The following is a 15,754-nucleotide window of genomic DNA, read 5'->3' as shown; positions in this document are numbered from 1 at the left end:
GCACAGCTGCGATTTCAATGACAGATGCCAGTGTAATTGGAATCAGGGTGACTTTCCGAGTGACTTAGGCCGGATAGGGTGATGCAGTGGCTTTCTTGGGTCATTCCTTTGGCTAATGGATGGACATTTGTCCCCGCGCTGAGCTGGGGCCCGTACGGCTGGGTTAGGACTGGGCAGTGGCAGACCGCGCAGCTGCGACCCGTTTGTGAGGCTGGCTCTGTAAAAGGTCATCATAATCCTCATTTGTCAATACTGTTTGCGATACCTTACTTTCCAACAGCTCCTTTTGTTTCACTGCCTCGAAATTTCCTGAACTGCCGAACGATTTTGTCCCCAGCCAAGCGTAAGAAGTCGTCGTCATTGAATCAGACAAATGCTCCTTGCAGTGAGATTGTATAATTATTGGTCCTTAGATCCTTCTCTAGGCAGCGAAACGTATATATATATATCTATATATATATATATATAATATATATATGTGTGTGTGTGTGTGTGTGTGTGTGTTGTGTGGTGTGTGTCTGTGTGTTGTGTGTGTGTGTGTGTGTGTGTGTGTGTGTGTCTGTGTGTGTGTGTGTGTGTGTGGTGTGTGTGTGTGTGTGTGTGTGTGTGGTGTGTGTGTGTGTGTGTGTGTGTGTGTGTGTTGTGTGTGTGTGTGTGTGTGTGTGTGTGTGTGTGTGTGTGTGTGTGTACATACATACATCATACATACATACCATGACAAGAAGTAGGAAGAGCGCAAGCAGAATGTCAAAGCTTGCTGCCCGTTTTTTTACTCCGAAATCCCGCGTTCATACGTACCGCGTACATCTACACCAAGTCATGATAGTCCACCAGTCCCCTTGACAAACTTTCCAACTCCGTCCGAACTTCCGGTCCCACGGCACGCTAGTCGCGCGACCTCGTGCCGAGACCGAGGAAGCCAATAGCCGAGTGGTGCCTTAAACGACATTCCGGAACGTGTCGTGACATTGACAGTATCACTGCGTTACCCTCAAGAAGTTCAGAAACCACCATCTTTTGCTGGGACGCTAAACAAACAAAACTTTATAAGACCTAAATGCAGACGTGTAAGCTTGTATTACAAGGAACCATGACTTCCAAACAGAGGACATTTGCTACAGGTAGCACCTGAGCCGCGTGAGCCCGTCAGTCAGGCCACGTATCAACTAAGTCGTGAATTAATTAAATGCGTCAATGACATTGTCTGTCATCCCCTTAACTTCACTTAACAACCTATAAGAAATTCCATGTTTGGGTACTCCTCTGGTACTGATCTTCTAACCTTCCAAAGCAATGATACTATTACGCCCGCGAGCTGGAGGTCCGGTATCCGGCAGCTTTTATCGTTTAAATTTAACTCAAGAATACATTTGATGAAATTATGAGATGAGCCAGTGATGGTGTCCATGCCGTGACACATTTGGGAAAATCTGATGAGACGTCTCTCCCCTGCTGGCTGCATAGATCTCGGGACGGGCCCCGTGAATGGCGCTGTTTAACGACAAGCTCGGTACAGACATAAAGGTTTGGCGAGGGAACAGTGAAGAACAACGCGAAGTTGTTTCAGATATAATTAACATACTTAAGCAGTTCAGGAAATAGGCGGCGGGCTCCGAGTGTTCTTCAGCTTCAGCCTGTTCTTCAGCTTCTTGTGACCAAGCCCTCCACGGTTGTCTAGAGCAAAGGACACCAACAGAACCGGCTTTCATGCACCCATTTCAGGGAACCTTTATCCGGCTGAAGCACGCTGACGATTGTTTGTCTGTCTCCTTTGGCTTGGTGAAGAGAGCTCGTTCAGCCAGTTATGAACATCTCGCCGAGGAAGGTGAACGAGAGAAGTGAGAGGTGTAAATGAGAGGTGAACAGTCATCGTAAATGACCGTGGCAGATTGGTTGACAGTTACCTGTTACCAAATCGTTCTCGCAAGCGAGTCATAGACAATTAATCCATTGTCGGTCATCCGTAACTCATTTGGAATGCTGGGTACTTATTCAGGAGCGGCAGTGTCTGTGTGGCCGAGAGATAGGCAATGACTGACGAACGTTATTGGCATCGTCTTTCTCCAGACAAGCCTAAATCGCCCTCAAAGCTCAATCCGATCACCCTGCCAACTGTGGTCGGAATAGATAACCAATGGCATGGAGGCAACGTAAAACCCGCTAAGCGCAAGCGTTCCTTGAAAAGACGTCAAACGTTGCGAAAACATGAGAAAAGCACCAAAGGGCTGATGAAATAACTTACATGAATTGTGATATTCAGGTGTTAACAGAGTAGTTTGCCAACGCTGCATTTTCTTAAGAACTTCCCTGCCCTTTAACGGTGTTATTTCTTACTTTATCATTGACAGTGTACTATTCAAACTCAGCATGGCAAGACATATAGCATGGTGGCCGTATAGCTTTATCCGCCAGGGTTCTACAACAGTACTCCATAAAGTACTGTCATTAGTTACTTGTCCAGCATGCATAGGTTCCCTAGAAACTGAATACGTTAGACGTCGAAGAATATTTCATCATACGGCCCATTTATACATAAAAAAGCCATGAAACCTGCTTGATGACTGCAGTTACACAGAAGAGTGTTCCCAGGACGTCACTTTCACCTTTAAATCAAGTCAGAATGCGTCGGTCAGAGAAGCCCGCGGGCTTCTGAGCTCTATTCGTAAGACGTAGTTGCTAGTCTAGTGCTGGTCTTTATGAGATGGCGGCTGATGCTGCTCTGATCGCGCTGCTGATCTTAAGAAGGGAGGGTGTATATGAACGTCTTAGCGTATGGAATAAGACGAACGCTGCTAGCCAGTGGGTGGCAGTGGTATTACCCTGAATGTTCAGCCGCCTAATCGTGCTCAACGTGAGTAAGGACTGCTTCACGGAGCTTGTAATGTGAATGGGACGATGTGCGACGGCCGACCCGAAAATGTATGTTTTTATAAGTTAAGAACACGCTCTCGATTTCCGTGTTGCCTAAGCATGGCTTGATCTAAAGCTGAGTGATTTGATCACCTGCTCGTACCTCTGGCGTCACCTCTCCCGGCGTCGGATGTGAGATGAACGGGGAGGTCGCCATTGACAGCGACTAGGGCGCCCATCTCGATCCGATCCGCGGGCCGTGACACCCACGTCATCGGCGCTCGAACCGAGACGGCTAGTCAGGTATAGGTGGCGCCACGTAGCGGCACGTGGCCCTAGGTGGCGATGACACCCCACGTCATCGGCGCTCGAACCGAGACGGCTGCCAGGTATAGGTGGCGCTACGATCCAGTCGGATTCTATCGTTGGGGTGATGTTCCCTCGGCGCTCTGATAAGGCCGTCCGCCAGGGATAGATGGCCCCAAGAATGAGTGGCATTTGGCCTGGGCGGCTCTGGCACCACGGTTTGGCCTGGCTTGCAAAAGCCCCTCAGCGACGGCTGGATGACTGCAGGGATGGCCCTTCTCACAGGACTTTTTTCTGGAAACCGAGTCCTGGTTCCTGACTTCAGAACCAAGAACAAATCATCAACACGTTTGGAGGTAGTCGAGTGACTCAACAAGAGCCAAAACGCAGCCGTGCATTTTACCGAGGAAACCAGCAGAAGCCAGGGTCCAGGCAGACCGCAAACTGATATACCTAGCAATCGAAATTGTGTGTTGAGAATTCCTGAGATTAAGCACGAACCGAGATACAGTTAGGTATTAGTCAAGGAATCTAGGAAAAATTAAACCTAGCTTGGAACGATTTGAAAGGACCCAACAACAGGACTCAACAGCAGCCAGGTTTTGTCAGGAATTCTTGGCAGGAACCACTGCTTATGGGTCACACTTCGTCTTATACAGATCTAGCAATGGAATGTCTACGCGCAGTGAGGCATTTTAGGTGCGATGGGGTGAAAAGACCTAAAAGAAGCTTCGGGGTATATCAGATAAAACCGATGTTATGTTAAAAATTGTGCTGGCTGCAGTCAGAACTGCACAGTATCGGGAAAGTGCTGCGTATCTTTGGCCTCAATTCGGTAGCGATTTGTATAACGATCACCTTTGTTCGCTGTTGACGCGCGGTACACCATCGACACCTTGTGTCCCTTAAAACGATAACAAGGCTGTGATATTTGAAAATGGGCAAATAAATCATTGCGCCTTTTACCACACACTCATCACCAAAAAAAACATGATGCAACTTTCCGTAGTCAGTCCAAAAACATGATCAGATCAAAATATCTGAACAAAGATTAGAATAAACAAAAAATCATACCAGCCCAAAGCATAAACATGGTCCTGTAGTCATCTCAAAGGATCATTAATACCTTTTCATAACAGGGCCCTTTGCGTATCCCTTGAAGCAAATATTTGATGATTTCGCTCTCAGCGCTTTTAAGCACGCTCGCCACGAATGCGACGCGCCAGCTGGATGTCCTTGGGCATGACGGTCATCCGCTTGGCGTGGATGGCGCACAGGTTCGTTTCCTCGAACAGACCGACCAGGTACGCCTCGCTGGCCTCCTGCAGAGCCATGACAGCGCTGCTCTGGAAGCGCAGGTCCGTCTTGAAGTCCTGCGCAATCTCGCGCACCAGCCGCTGGAACGGCAGCTTGGGAATGAGCAGCTCCGTGCTACGCTCCGACAAAAAGTTTCAAATCTAGTAGCTGGACTTCCCGGTTATCAGCGTATTTGTTGTAACTCTTCCAGTCATGGACAGTTTCGAATAGAGCGACAGAAGCAGCGGTATGCACAGCCTGCTGATCTGTGGAGAAACAACACATTAATCATCTGTCGTTGTACGGAAAGAAGCGATTTGAATACCTCGATCCCCCCCCCTCGATCACCTCAGGCGATCCGGACCATCTCGTCACTGGTCACGGCAAACATAAATACGGCACCCCCCCCCCCCCTACCCTGACCACCTCAGGCGATCCGGATCGGATCGTCACTGATCGCGACAAACGTGAATACGGTACCCCCCCCCCCCCCCCCCTGACCACCTCAGGCGATCCGGACCGTCTCGTCACTGGTCACGGCAAACATAAATACGGTACCCCCTCCCCTTACCCTGACCACCTCAGGCGATCCGGACCGTCACTGGTCAAGACAAACGGCATCCCGGCGCTCTTGGCTCTTGTGAGTTGACCGTATCGACAACGGCCGGCAATGCGTGCCCGCGATCCTGATCGGAGCCATGCAAGGTGTGAATGGATGCTTTGTTGGCCTCAAGCATTTTCGTCTACCACAGCGCTCCGCAAATAGTTATAACTATTTGCGAACACACTGCAATGCCATTATGACATTATAAGATGGCATGGAATGACGCTGTTGAGCGCGAGAAGATTTCAGGTAAGAACTGCTTCATTACAAGACATTTTGAGCGTTTTAGTATCAGCTCAAAGGCATCCCGCAATATACGAGACAATGAATTGGGCTGAAATCCTTTTGAGACCCAGCCGTTGCATCCAAGTTATGCACAGGGTACTGCCAGCGACGAGCGCACCGTGTTACCATCTATCAGCTGGGCTACATTACCGGCGGCCTGCAGTTTTTGCCTGCAGATAGCGGCATGGTGGACGTATGTTGCGCAATAAAAACAGGTGTCGACTGATAGTTGATAGCTCGCTGCTTCTCTGCATGCCCGTTATTTACCAGCTTTATGGCTTTCATATTCAATTATATTAGGTTGCAAAACATCATGAGGCTGTCCCCATTCACTTCATCTATTACTTAAACTTTGAAACCGGGCTTCAGATCTGTGCTGTGGGCAAACACTTCACATTGCAGAGAAATAATGAGAAAAACGCCATGATCATATTCATCATCGTTCAGCACCAGAAAAATGTTAAATTGTTGGTAATGAAGAAGGCTCAGATCAAGTTAGATCGTAAGTGGTTCAGACCATACAAAAAAGGCATACGGGAGTCGTCTTGTTCACTTTCAAACACGAGCATTGCAAACTTCTCTTCTCCAACACATGAACTAGTGCGGACAATGATAAGCTGATGGTCGGCAATGATTAGTTCGAGATGTGTCTTAGCTTTAATGACCTTTCCACAAACCACCCTCATCATCAATAGGACTCGGCATGTTGACGTCATTGAGCCGGGCCCTTGTGAATGGCGTTATATTGCATGATGGCTCTTGGATGACACAGGAGTTGAACTAGCTGACGAATCATATGAATATAATCCAAAACAAGAAAAACGCTTCGAGCGACCGCCGTAAAAAAACACCAACCATTGTTAAATATCTAACTAGTGACGACATACCTCCCTGCCATGAGCAGGCATTTAAATGCGTCCCCTGCCAGAACTTGTCAAACTAAACACTTGATTGACAGTTACCGAGGGCTGGTGGGTCTACCAAAGACTGGTTCAATCAGCTTAGTGCGGCTCGTATGGCAAGAATGTTATATCGCGTGCACATATAAGGAACGTTGGCCTATATATATATATATATATATATATATATATATATATATATATATATACATGCGACTCGCTTCCTTGAGGTTTATTCGACTTACGCTATATTTATCTGACGCCCAGCCGGCGCGCCAGCCGCCGCCGCACGAGTAGCCGGCCGTGCCCCCAGGCCGCCGTCCCCGCAAGACGGCCAGACGTGCCGCCGCGCTGCTGAGCAGCGCCGGGAGAAAGGTCCGACGGCAGGGGGTGGCGGGAGCGGGGGTGGCGGGGCCATAACAGGGTGCGCGCCGACGGGCGGGCGGGGTGCCGGACCGTGGCGCACGGACCCGGGCTTTGATGGTCGGTCGCCCCTCGCCCGGGGGCCGGTCCACCCTCGGCGCCGCGGCTCAACGGCCGACGTTTCCCGGAATTGTTGACGAATGTCGGCTGTCTTTAACTGCGGCTAAAGGCGCGGGCGAGCGAGCACGTAACGGGTCCCGGATTGTCATCTATCACCGGACCTGACATGGCGCATCAGCTGACCTGTTCAGCTGGCCTTGACATCGTGTCAGGGACGATTATGGCGCAGATTGGGGGTGGACCGGCCCACGGGCCGTAGTTCCTGGCGGCGCGGTCCATACTTCACCCGGTTTAATTGCTTCTGATCCCAGGCAGACAGTCCTAAAGGCTATACAGATTCGCCGTAGGGGGCGAGCCGTCGCCTTTAAATCTATTTGGCAAAGCACGCGGTCGACCACTGGGAATTTCTCCCTGAAAGGTAGCTACTACCGAGGAATTTGCTGAATTTACGCAAATACGGAAACGCTGTTTCCGTTTGTGTGTTCTGGATGGACGTGTGTCGGCACCAACAATGAACTCAAAGACATCACATCAGCTGGCAAGCCTGCAGCCATGCTGGCATACAGGGGCCAAATATTCAGGAGTTTCGACTAGATGCCGTATCGAATAATAATCATCAGCATTTGGGCGAATCAAGCTTGATTACAATCGTTGCGTTGCACTTTGAATGTAATATAGATAAGATACGTCTGTTGGCACGCCAGCTGAGGGCAGGGGTAGACTCTTCAACATGTAGGTCGTAAGGCCCTTGTTCTAAAATTTTGTTTTCTCAGTACAATAATATGAAATAATGTCATATATTATGGAGTATGAAAGTATTTAAGATTGTAGACTAAGGCTTCAAAAATGCACCCAAGTTCGCGCGGTTTGATGAAGATGGCATCTCCGTTACTGCTGTGGCTGTTACCTCAGGCCTGGGCTCCCTCAACCTTATTATAGTTCTCACACATGTGGTTATATGACTCAGCACTAGTCTCAACCTATGCGCAAGTCAGCATACTTGCAGGGAATTTCAGGCACATCCGCAATTAACCAAACTTAACCTTCAATTGTATCGTAGAGAATAGCCACAACAAGGCGTTTTACCTAGCTCATGTAAAAGACGTTAAACCGTTTTACGGTACTTGCAAAATCTTAGCGAAATGTGGCAAAACGTTTCGTTGGAACGGGCGACTCGGCAATCCTTTGCCAAACACTTCTAAATCGCACACACCTTTCTAACTATTGGGCGTAAAAGTGGAACGTTGTACCCTTAAGAAAGTATCTTCCTTTCTTTTCAACAACACGCTATCGCCCATGGCTAGGCAAGAGCTGTTCCCCCCCCCCCCCCCCCCACTCCTCCCCCAACTGATAGTCTTTCTTGTCCCACAAAACGTACTTTATTTTTCTGTCTTGTGTTGTTTCGGAGCAATTTATGGTAACTTAGCGCATGCTAAATGTATAGAGCGTTAGTTACCATAGAATCAGGTCTCTTGAATGGGCCACTAGACTCCTCAATATGAAACAAGGTCATTGACTTTTTCCGTGGCAATACCTCAGCTGATGGAGCGTCAAACACTGGCCAGCGAGCGGCTGATACCGGATGCCCCTCAGAAGCTGCGCTTGATATCTGCCCATTGTGACCAGCTGCCAACTAGCCGGGATTCATGCTGAAAAAGGTGACGGCCGTACCATGACATTGCTGACACGTTATATTCTGCCAGATAACATGGACTGTTGAACTGAAGCTGCCCTCCGGAGGTATACCGCGAGTGCCCTGCCCTCAGGATCACTGTCTTTTTTTGCCCAAGAAATGCTCTTCGCTACGCCAAAAGTAGAAATGTTTCCATGTTTTCTATCAAGAATGCAAGTTCGTCTTGCTTGAAAAGGCGATGTTTGCCTTGAAGAGTCAAATAAAGTTCCGTTGAAATAATCGGCCGCGATGTTGCTCACTGCTTTTCATTGCAATGCCTTATCTTAAACAGAGGCCAAATGGCAGGGAGCATGCCGATCTCCTGTTTGCGCGAGGGAGCCAGCTGCCGGCCGGCGGGCGCTTAAAACGGTGCCACCGTCTTCGGTGCAGCGCCGGTCGCTGAAAGCATCAAAACAACGCAGAAGCCGCACTGGAAGTTGTGCAGCCTTCTCGCGCACACGTATGCACGGCTGAAGCTGCGCGACCGCTCAGCTCGAGGCCCCGCAGCAGCGACTGCGGCCTGGTCGGGCGTTGAAATCTCACCGGCGGCCGCCGTGCGGAAACAAAGGGCACCGTAACGGTGCGGCGGCGGTCACCGGCAGTCACCTGCGGACTGAGGGCCCTCCGCGCGACAGGGGTAAACAAATTTGACGGGTAATTGGTGAGGCGGCGGTGGAACGAGAGGCCGCCGCGGATCACAGCCGGCCCTCCAGCCCGCCACCCCGGACAGCTCGCCGGCGCTACCAGCTGCCAGCTGCGAGTCAGCTCCACCTCAGAGATGTTTTCCGCATTCTTGCGCCCACAGAAGCCGCCGATTAGAATGGATTCGCTAGGGATATATGGTGCGGTGAAATGCAGCGTCATGCGGTGTTGCCCCGGCTCTCCGATGTTGCTGTTAGAGCAGTAAACGGATTGAATTTTCAGGATCCGATCCGATCCAATCCGGCCGGTCCAGATCGAATTCGCCCACCAATCCGCTTTTCCCAGACTTCTCAATCCAATCCGATTCGGTTCGCCTTGCCAGAACGTTTACGAAATGACTCCGTGCCAATTCGCTCCCACAGTAAAACTTTGTTAAGCTGTAACAATACATTTGGATCATCTGAGCTTCGTAAATTTTAGTTATTTATTGGCTGCCGTTGGAAAAGTACAATACGCTTATATAAACCCGTGGGTGCTAAGGTACTTAACAAAACTTGCTGCCTGTGGGTAATGAAACTTTGCATGGACGACGGAGCAAAAATGGCTCATGATATCACTAATCAGGCTACAATTATCTCAGCCTATCATTCGCGAGTAACACCACATCACAGTGGCCAAAGCCACTCCCGGTTGAAACAACATAAGGCTGCATCATCTAACATCATCCAACATACTCCAGGTCAGGTGCAACGTATCTACACAGGCCACTCGACAGTTCAGCGGAAACCAACTCACAAGCTCTTACCTGCTCTTTCATCTAGGACAACGAAATATTTGCGTAACTTTTTGATCCGACTGCTAAAATGCCGCATGCTACCAGGTCTTCCATTTTTGATCGCAATAAAAAAATACAAAAGCTATACTCAGGTGTAATCGCTGCAAAACTGCATGAAGTCTAATTTCAGCAGTTAAAAAAAACTCTGCGGGTGCATTGACCATGCTACGTCATTTTTGTCAATTTGTGTTGTTTCTGCACGCTGGGAGTAGGACCATAGGTACCTTGTTAGATGGCGAAGCATTTAAGTCAAAGTGCGTGTTAAAGTACATTTTAGTCAACGTGACGTGTCTCGTGCGCCGTGCCTAAATGCAACAGACACAAACATAATATCATCGCGCATTCACAAAACGTGGTGCGAGAGTAGGGCACGTTTCGCCTGTCATCTGCCATGACGACTGTTGCTTTGGGTCAAGGGTCTCTGGGCGATCGTTCACGCTCCTCATTTGAGGTATGAATGGGCAGTCCTGAGTGGATGTTCACCCACGTTTATCTGGAAATGGATCAGTTGAAGCAGCACACTTAGTTGGAAGCTGGTGCTAATCTCATAAGAGCTTTGGTTTCCCATAGCGGCATCTATTATTGTCACTCATTCATATCAATTTTTCAATGTCATTTGCTCATCAGAAAAATCGTTTGTGGAATATGTGGAGCAGGTACGTACCATGAGGCTTGTTTTTGTCTTTCTTGGAGTTGGAACCCTGTATTTGCTTAGTTCAATTTCTTTTTGTTGATGTACCGACTGAGCATGAGCATTTGAACGACTATTTAGTGTTAGTTTCATTTGACTGATTTTCCATCCGTTCAATCCGTGTGAGTTGACAAAGTTGAAAACCTGGTCTCGTCCTTATTCATGCTTTGGTGGAAATTTCCGACTCGGTCCACTCTGGCCATCGGATGGATCCGTAACCCGTAGATGGATTTAATCCGTGAAGAGCTCTAGCTGCCATCGATGTCGACGGTTTTTCTAGCACGCTGGACACCTGGCTGAAGTATCCTCGCGACGTTACGGACGGCGTGTGAACCGAGGCCCCCACGTGTCGCTGGATGTAATGAATAAATAAACATAAAATAAAGCCCTGAGTAAGAGAACCACAAAACAATCGTGCAGTGTCATGTCATTACACAGCTACAAAACAATCAGGCTCTAAAATCGTGCCGCTTTTAAAGGCCGCCGGGTGGAAACTTCTCTGAAGACACGGTGGGGACCTGTTCCTGAGACTGGCGGAGACTGCAGACGAAACTGGCGAAGGTTTAAGTAAGGCGAACAAGACTGTTGCTGCAGCGATGACAGGCATCTTACGATCAAAACGGGACGGCACCGGAAACTTGCGGTGCTCTTGGAATGCGCTGTCCTAGTTTTCCGCCTCACGGCCGGCACTTGCACGTGTTGAAAAGGTCAGCTCCATTGTTGGCCATATCGCGAACACAATTTCTCTAGATAAAGGTAAAAGGCTGTCACCCGTCAGGCCCAGAACGTATTCTTTTTAGTAATGGGCTTCCATCCCAAACGTCGAATTTTGAGTATAGTAAGAAGGCACGTCGTCAGCTTAACTTTATATTGTCCGACAGCTCATTTTTGTCGCGCCATTTCCATCAAAATAATTCGACTACTTTTATTGGATAATCTCAAACGCGGTCAAATTCATTCAATGATTAGATAGAGGGGACCCCAAAGCTGATAAATAATAGCTTAGTGCCTTAATCTAGCCCAGTCCGTTGATTCAGTTGTTGTACACAGCATACCAATAAGGACAATGAAAAGACGGATGAAGTGTGCCGTTATCTCAGTTTTCCTTCCTGGTTATGACGTTCACGTTTTTACGAAACATCGTCAAGTGGAAAGTTAGTTCTAATGACCTGTGGAGCTTTACTTCCATACACCTGCACGTGGAGTCCGGAAGTTAGAAACACCATACCACTGCCATGAACGTGAATCGAATGACGGAAGCAAGCTATTATGAAGACGGAGGCAAAAACAAGCCAGCCACCTCGGTTCCGCGGAGCAGCTGAGCGCAGGTCTCGTTACTAATTAACGGTTTACGATACGGATTATCCATGATCATATCACATGTGCCCACACCAATGATCAAATGAGACAGAGTGCTGCTCCAAAGCTGAGAAGGCTACACACGTGAAGCAATCTCCATGGTGATGAGCTGTGCCGGTGACAAGCACGAGATGCTCTCCATTTTATAGTCATCCAGATGTGTCTATGTCACGCTCAGTGAGTATAGAAACCTTTCACATGGCAAGAAAGGAATGGCATTCGCTTTGGCTCTGGTTTCTTTCTGCACATAAAGAACGATTTTTTTGCCGACTTTTCGGGCATTTTTCTTCAACCTTGTGAGCAGAAAGAAATCTGGAGGGCTCAGGTATGTCCGGAGCACCCACACAAGTACGGGCCGGCAAACCCGCTTGAAAGCGCATTGTAAGCCACAATCGCTGGGTCACTTTGGCTGTGTAAGATGGTGTCCCTTTCTGCAGAAGCCACTACTTTTCTCCCTCTATGCTTCTTTTCACTAAAAGGGCCACATTTTCTTGATCACTTCAAGAAAACTTGATGTACGCGAGATCAATTTCATCTCACAATTTGCCACAGGCGCGTGCTGAGCAGCGAAACCACTTTTGCGGTATGGCACGGGAGAGTTGTGGATAACATTTTTAGGCATGTAAACTCAAAACTAAACGAGAGAAGTTAGACGTTTTCAAGAACTGAAACGTAGGAGTCTACCCATGCGCTAGAGTGTCCGCGTTTCACGAAAGCTGAGCGGGCAGGGGATGTAGTGTCCACGTGCTAAGCCACAGATCGCGTTCACTGTGCATGGGTTGGCTGTAGTGCTGGCAGTATAGGCTGGCTGTATAGTGCTGGTTGGGGTTCATAATTTCACCATCGAACTCGGAAAACTTTGAATTTTGATGTAGGTCTGTAGAGAGTGGTGCTGAAATATTGGAAATCGCAAGAATTCTGAGTGCCTTCGGCCACGGGTGCATTGACCCATGCTGTGCGGATGGTTTGACGGCTTTGTTTGCTCCGGCCGCTGAAACGACATCAATCCTTTAATCGCCTAAGCACCGTCGGACCGATCAGTCTGTGTTCGAGTCCACGCGACTGGCTGCACACACCGAACCATGCCCTTGTCGATACTATCACCGGCTCTCCCCTCCGTCGAACGGGGATGGTCCTTCGTGGTCCAGATATGAAGTCGATTTCAATCCGTCCTTTGCTGACTGTTCGGAACTAGCCGCTTCCGCGTATGCCTTGTTAATCTGATGGGTGAAGATATATTTGTGAGGGATGCAATATTGCCAAAAAATCACCCGTTGTGACAACATTGAAATCATGCCAAACAATTTCAGAGTTGCGCTTGCTTTTTTTCTATCGCGATGTATTAGGCTGCTATCAGTGGCTGCTTCTGGTTTCTAGAAAGTATATGACTGGGTCGTACACTTCAAGCTGAAATTTTTAACAACTCAAGAACGTTTTGTTTAGCCTATGCTTCCACCCGTAACACAAAAACGGCGATTCTAGACCTGTCACAAATTGCCTTTCACAGAAGAATGCTCCCAGGAGCGCCGAAAACTGACATTCGTACATGGACCGGTCACGGTAGGTGTGTGACGCATTGACCAAACTTCAAAAAAATTCTGGACGTGTGTCGGGAAGGAAGAAACTCTACTGTAAGCCACATAATGCCCACATTTAAAAGCAGCACTTTGTGCACATCTAATAGCCAGCTTTTTGCAGACTAAAACAGGCTTCATGCAAATTAGCTGGTAATCCTTCTTTGGCGCGTGCTGTGCGCGAGCGCAATCTTAGGCGTCAGCTGGCCTTCGACGTAAGCCCGCTCACTCATTCCATTATTCAACCAGTAATCGTCTACAATTACCAGCGAATTAGAGGGACATACGAGGAAGGGGTCGTCATTATTTCCAACTGAGCGGCGTATGACCGAAAGTGTGCCGCTGCCCTCGCCAGATACAGTGAGCTGTAGAAACGAAAGCGTTTAGTGTTGCTTGGGGAACGGTGTTCCTTCTTCTGTGACTGAAAATGTAACCTACACAAGACGGCGGTTCCAGTGATCCTAGCCCTAGTCATTGATACTGACCACTCTGTGTTGCATGTTTATGCTCACTGTCATGGTGCGTTTTAAAAGGGCGTTTTGCTAACATATGCACGAAAGGAAGGCCAACAAGTTCGAATTAGGAAACCACGATGGCAAGCGATCGTAGTGTAGTGCATTTGAGCGATTTCTAACATTATTACCATGTTTTATCGGCACCACGGTAGATCACTGTGCTAACAGTTTTATCAAAGTACATGCGTTTTATGTTCTAAGCACTTCCGACAGCAGTGAGCAGTGAGGTCCAGGCGACCGTCGTCTACCTGTAGTTAGAATCTTGAGACACAACTGGCCACCAGATCATTCAACAGATTCATCCAGGGCAGATAAAATCCTTCTATTTGAAAGCAATTGAACGTTCATTTAATATTGATAAGGATGTTTAAGAATGCCGAAGACGCCTGTCAGCGCCTACAGGCCGTCGCCCACAGAGTATTTTGCCCTCGTCATCTTGTAGGTATTTCGGGATAGGTAACTCTAATAAAGAAAAACCGCAATAAGCTCCGATCCTGCTGAGGGCAAAAAAAGAGTATGTCGAGAGTGATGTGTTCCAATTGCTGCATTCCTTTAGCCCTGATAAGGTTAACAATTTATTTCCTACATGTACTGAAGTTTGCTATGCGTTTTACCCCAATGTGCGGCGAAGTGTTCCGCAAAGTACAAAGTTTTGTGCACGCAGTTCATTTACAAAACTGACCAAAGGTATCAAAATTTCACATTCGCTGCTTATTCGGCTCGGAAATAATCGCAGTCGTAAACTGAACTTCGCCAAGGAAGCCCCTTCCACACAACACTGCCCAGAACGTAGGCAACTGCCAGCACGTCAGAGCCATTACAATCATCCCCACTAACAAATCACACGGATCCAGTCGACCAGCCACTGCCCCAGACCCGCAGAAGAGCGCACCTGGCCGCGCTGTCTCTGAATGACGGCCGCGCGCGCTGCTCCCGGTCCGGCGCGCCGCCGGCGGTGGGGGCGTGTCATCAGGCGCCATTGAGCGCCACCTGAGCGAGCGGAGCGCCGCAGCGGGCGACGCCGCCGCGCCAGCTGAGCGTCACGTCTCGTGACACGCCGCCTCAGCGCTGTTTGTTTCTGACCGTCTCGGGGACGCAGGCCGGCAGCTGGGGCGGCTGCGCGCCTCAGATCCGGCCGATACGACGCCGGCTGACCGTTCGTCGTCAGCTGCCGCCGTCGCCGCCCCGAGCGAGACGCCCGAGGAGCCAGGAGACAACGGTGCTGCGTCTCCGGCGGCGGCGGCACCGGGCCGACAAATTACGAGCGTCTGGAGCGCTCGTGGAGCGTCTCGGCCGAGTCACCGGGGCGTCCCCGATGCTCTGTCGTACTTGTATTGTAGATGGCCAGGACCCCGAAGGCATTCTGTCACCGCACCCGGCTGGCTTGTGTAGAGTGGTCAGCTCATATTCATCGCAGTTGCATGTGTGACGCTTATCCGCAAGCGCGCGGCAGGACAGACCGCAGTCGACTGGATGAATTAACTCCCCGCCTGTGCAACGAAGACAGGTACTGAACCTCCTGGACGATTTAAGAAACATCGAGTTAAATCCCATGGCTAGAGAGATGCATTGCGGGTGGTCACCATTCCGAGAGCTGTTGTCATATTTGAGGTGAACATTTTCACACGAGAGACAATCCGAAGGCCAGTGAACATTCCAGAGCGTCGCCGTCACGCCTCCAGCTGGACCCTCGTCGTCGGCGCCGGCGTGGCAGCACGAACCCGCGCGCCAGAAGCCGGCGCG

General features: G+C 49.3%; 1 protein-coding gene across 1 annotated transcript; it reads right to left on the bottom strand.

Moving 5' to 3' along the window:
* Positions 1-4,349: 4,349 nt before the first annotated feature.
* Positions 4,350-9,854, bottom strand: LOC119108283 (histone H3.3-like). Its single transcript, XM_037231861.1, has 2 exons — positions 9,843-9,854; positions 4,350-4,592 (listed from the first exon to the last, which is right to left on the bottom strand). The coding sequence occupies exons 1-2, from the start codon at positions 9,852-9,854 to the stop codon at positions 4,350-4,352; spliced, it is 255 nt and encodes an 84-aa protein (XP_037087756.1).
* Positions 9,855-15,754: the final 5,900 nt, after the last annotated feature.

Source organism: Pollicipes pollicipes, unplaced genomic scaffold, assembly GCF_011947565.3.
Source record: "Pollicipes pollicipes isolate AB1234 unplaced genomic scaffold, Ppol_2.1 Scaffold_6686;HRSCAF=7923_pilon_pilon_pilon, whole genome shotgun sequence".
Classification (NCBI taxonomy): domain Eukaryota; kingdom Metazoa; phylum Arthropoda; class Thecostraca; order Pollicipedomorpha; family Pollicipedidae; genus Pollicipes; species Pollicipes pollicipes.
The sequence above is the reverse complement of the archived record's forward strand: the minus strand, read 5'-3'. Positions and strand labels throughout refer to the sequence as shown.